The sequence below is a fragment of the Arachis ipaensis genome, chromosome B08 (genome assembly GCF_000816755.2).
Source record: "Arachis ipaensis cultivar K30076 chromosome B08, Araip1.1, whole genome shotgun sequence".
NCBI classification, from domain to species: domain Eukaryota; kingdom Viridiplantae; phylum Streptophyta; class Magnoliopsida; order Fabales; family Fabaceae; genus Arachis; species Arachis ipaensis.
Window position 1 is genome coordinate 11,011,133 of NC_029792.2, and position 4,812 is coordinate 11,015,944.

The 4,812-nt window shown below is 34.6% G+C and overlaps 1 protein-coding gene across 1 annotated transcript; it reads right to left on the reverse strand.

The window, feature by feature from the left end:
- On the reverse strand, positions 1,156-2,637 carry LOC110265232. Its single transcript, XM_021108116.1, has one exon. It carries the CDS (start codon positions 2,635-2,637, stop codon positions 1,156-1,158), a length of 1,482 nt encoding a protein of 493 aa, XP_020963775.1.

Genomic DNA, 4,812 nt, shown 5'->3' on the forward strand with positions numbered 1-4,812 from the left:
CTCACGAATATGCACCTAGCTAGTGTGTGTGTGTCAGATTTGTTTGGAGCTTTCTATAATATGGTCCTTTTCTCTTTTGGTGCTAGTCTACAATACGATGGTAATACAATAATTAAAAAGAATGTAATATGTTTAATTTTAATGACTGTTAGTGTAAAATCGTTTTACACATACATTAAATCACATAATATCACATTAACAAAAATAATTATCTTTTATATTAACTGCGTGAAATGGTTATTTAAGAAAACGGTTGTGATTACACAATTGTGTAAAACGTTTTACACTGTTGGTGTATAAAAATTAAACCTTTATTTTGTGTATATTTCTCTTGTATATCTTTTATCTTTAATATTAATATTAATAAATAAAAATAAAATTGGATAAACAATTTGTCTTTTACAATAGGATGGTAACATAATAATTAAAAAGAATGTTTTATGTATTATAAGTGCAAGCATAATTTCTCAATCATTCATATGATATAAGCATTCTATGTAACGCATCAGTGAATATAAGATTAAGTGATCAATTTCATTCAGAAATCCCAATCCAAACTACCAGTGTTGTGTTGTCCCTATAGTGGAAAGTGCCAACACCACTAACACTTACACAAGTTTTGGCACATGAATAGTTTTAACCTTGTTTTTCTTATATGCTTGTAGCCTCGTACTACTACTACTGCTACCTTGCATACATGTAACATGTGACTGGATATAGACATAGTACGATAAAAGAACGCCAAATGGCAAAGGATTTTACTTTCACTCTATAACAAAATTGTTGAAGGCATACCAATCATTGTAGGTGCAAAAAGGATTGATTTCAAAAGATACCACTGTTGATTATGAAAAGGAATAGAGGCTGACAGAAAAATACACTCAATTCAACTCTTTGCTATACCAAGCAACAGAATATAGACATTGATATATGTGTTTGTCCACAAAGATCCAAATTACAAGCAGATAAAACAAATATTCATTATTTGTTATGCGCTACCACATAATTCTATGTAAGAATGAATTACCATAGTTTGTTCCTTCATGTTCTCAGTTTCAACAATAAACATAGAATTAATCAAACATTAAAACTCTACTAAGCAGTTAGAGAAGCATCTTCAGGGGAGTTTCAAGAACTTGACTTTTAACATTAATTTCATGCAATTGTTTTTACGTGGTCCTCCTTCAAGCTCTGTTCAATGGCCAAATGCTTCTTCTTCAACTGTCCCTTCTTGGTGATCGGCTTGTGCTTGATGATTGCTCTGTATTCGGCAAAAGCCTTGTGAGTTTCCCTCAAGGCCTTTCTGTATTCCTCCAGAAGACTTGCCATCATGTCAAGTTCCTTCTGTAGTCTATACAAATTCATCTGTCCCTTCTTTCTTTCATCCACCATTGTCCTGCGCAAATCCTCTATCTTGTTGTCGCGGTTCTGAATCTCGTTTAGTAGGTTCTGTAGACTCATTGCAGAGTCTTCACAAGACCTGTTCTTTGTTGCATACATCAATGCAGCCTTCCCCATCCAATCTTGCATCCGTGCCATACAGGCATCAAAGTCAACAGGCTCAGCATTATTACATGGATTATTATCTATTCTCAGCTTCTTGTTATTGCCACTCAAAGAAAGATTTGTGTTATCATAATCCAATTCAATTGCTCTCTTGTGACCCTTACCAACAAATAAACTTCCGGAAGTCATTTCAAGATCATCCTGAGAAGAGATAAAGTCTCTTTCAGAATTCAACTCCAAAGAATCATTCTCATACTCTTCATCATCTTTCTCTTTCCCGTAGTCGAAACTATTCACATTAACATCACATTGCAGCAAAATCGGCTTACCCAGATGATCATCCAAACCAAAATCCAAAATTTCCTCGTCCCCTTCAATACTCTTCTTTTGTAATTTAACATTCCCTGAACTGAGTTCAGTATTATGCTCCTGAAACTCATCATCAACCTCTATTACCAAAGGAACTTCCTTCAACAACTCCTCACATTGCACCTGGATCAAGAGCTGCAAATGAGAGGCATAGTAACACTTAACCAACCCAACCTCCCTCATCTCCCTCTCTACCATGCTCCATATCAACCCAACCCAATCAACCTTCCCAAAATGGCCTTCCCTGATCAAACTTTCACACTCCAAAACTTCATCAGGCATCACCATCACACCCTCATCATCATCATCATCATCATCCAGAACCATCCAATTCCACATAAACTCCTCAAGGAATTGAACCGATTCAGCAAAGTCCAAACCTTCCAACACTTGTCCAAAAATCTCACCTTTCTCCTCCTTCAGGGGCAGCAGCTTCAGCGCTATCCCCAATTGAGTTCGATTCGCCGAAACCCTAACACCGTTGACGTAACCGCATCGTAGGGAAGGTTCGTAACTATCTACAAGCTGTTCTATGAGATCAACCCGAATGTGGCGATCGAATTCGAGATGCGCGAAGTCCCAGAGACCGATTCGCCTTAAGAGCTTCTCGTGGCGCGCAAAGTTGAGGTTTTTAGAAGGTTTGAAAGGAACAGGTTTGAGTGTTCGGGTCATGAACCGGGTCTTCGGTTCCTGATGGGTTAGGTTCGCGAAGGGTTGGTTGCCGTTTGCGTTGAGAAGAGGAGTGTCGTTTTCTTCTTCCATTGGAAGATGTGGAGAGTGCTGTTGAGGATTGAGAACGGGAATTGGGATTTAGGGTTTTCGAGGAATGAGTATTATTAAGCTTTAAGAATTGACTAAAGGTGTGTAATTTAGTGAAGGGTTTAAGACGGAATACGAGGGGATTAGAGTGGATTTAGACAGGGGTTAATTATTAATGGCGGTGATGACGATAGAGATTCTCTGACCCCAACGGACGCTTCTTTGTTCGTTATTCGTTCCCGCCAAACTACAAATAAATTAATTTATGAGTAATTATTAAAGAAAAAATATGGGAGCCAATGTAATTGGTGTACAATATGTACAATGGTGGTTAACACAAAAATAAACACTTTTGAAATTAGAGTAAACGTGGGTAATTTTTATTTTTAACTCATATTGGGTCAAATAAACAATCTATTGTACACATTATACAGATACTCCATTGGCTCCCTAGCGGGATTAAACATTTTCCAAATTAGTTTTCGGTGTGACTCATTAATAGAGAATACTGAGTTGAAAGGTTAACTCGTAGCCATAATTATTAAAATTAGATCGGACCGATCGGTTCGATCAAAAAATAAGTGAACTAGACTTTATATCGGTTTGGTCTGATGTTTGGACCGTAGAAAACAAAGAACTGGACCAAACCGTCAAACTTGGAGTGAACTGATAAAAATCGGTCTGATCGAACCTACTAAGTTGAAACGTTAACTCGTAATTATAGTTATTAAAATCGGATATGATCGGCCGGTTTAACCGAAAAACCAGTGAACCAGATCCTATACCAGTCAAGTCCGATGTTTGGATTGTGCAAAACAAAGAATTGGAACAAACCGGTCAAACTCGGAGTGAACTGATAAAAACTAGTCCGACCGAACTGCTTGAAATTTATTTTTTTTTTAAAAAATGCTTGAGATAGAGTTCGAACCACTGTCCTCAATAGATATCTTTAACCGTACACGGCATCGAACCAGTGCGAACAATAATTACAAACTCACTTATTTTTTAATACTCATATCATATCTATTAATATTATTTTTTAATAAATACTTGTAGTATATAATAGTATAATAGATATAAATTAATTAATAGATTATTAAAATTTGAAAATAATAGTTATTTTAATATAAAAATAAAATAAAAATATTTATGATAGAGTAAAATTAACAAAATACTTATTGTTCATATTTCATATTGTTTTAGAATAGTTAAATATTTTTAAAATATTAGTGAAAAATATGGATATTAAATTTTAATTTTAAATTTTTTATTCACATATGACCGGATCAATCGGTTCAACTAATGACCCACCGATTAAACCAATAATCTAATAACCCAATAACTTAACCGGTTCAATCATCGATTCAGTTCTGACAACTATCTCATACACGACTTTTAGGTGTCCACGTGTGCGAGGTTTATGTGTGCAAGATTACAAAATAGTGTTTGACTTTTTTCTTTACCTTCTCAATTATGTTCTTCATCCATCACACTACCCTCTTTTTATTCTTCCTCCTCTTTTCCTTCTCCACTATCTTCTTTTCTCACCCATTTTCCTCTCTTGACAATACCTCCTCGATTACAGTTCTGCCGCCCCACTTGCCATCGCTGCCACTTCCTCTCTCTCCGCCGACCACTGCCTCCTCTCCGCACACCTCGTCCGAACACCCAACTTTCTCTTTTATTCTCTTTTAAAGAACTTGGATCCTCTAAATTTTAGATTTTTACTTGAAAGAGTAAAGTGTAATCTCTTACCTTTAAATATTTTTTCTCTCATACTTAATTCTACCTATAAAATAAATAACGAAAAAGCACACTTTACATTTTCAAGTGAAATCTAAAATTTAGAACAACTAAATTCCCTTAAAAATGAACATTAACCTCAGTAAAAAAAATATTACAATTACCAATATTTACATTTCTTGAACCTGTATTTTATGTTGCATCCCTTCGAATTTTGATTTTGTGAAAATTAACTTTTGACTATAAATTCTCTTGACTCCTATGTTTGGTATGAATTTAATCACGAAGGAGGAGAGTGAAAGGGAGAATAATTAATTTTTATTTTATCACTTTATTAATTGAGTCATTTTTTTATTTTAGAGAATTTTGATTTTTTAATAATATATATCTAGTTAAATATTTTAAAAATATTGTTTGTATACTAAAATTAACTAT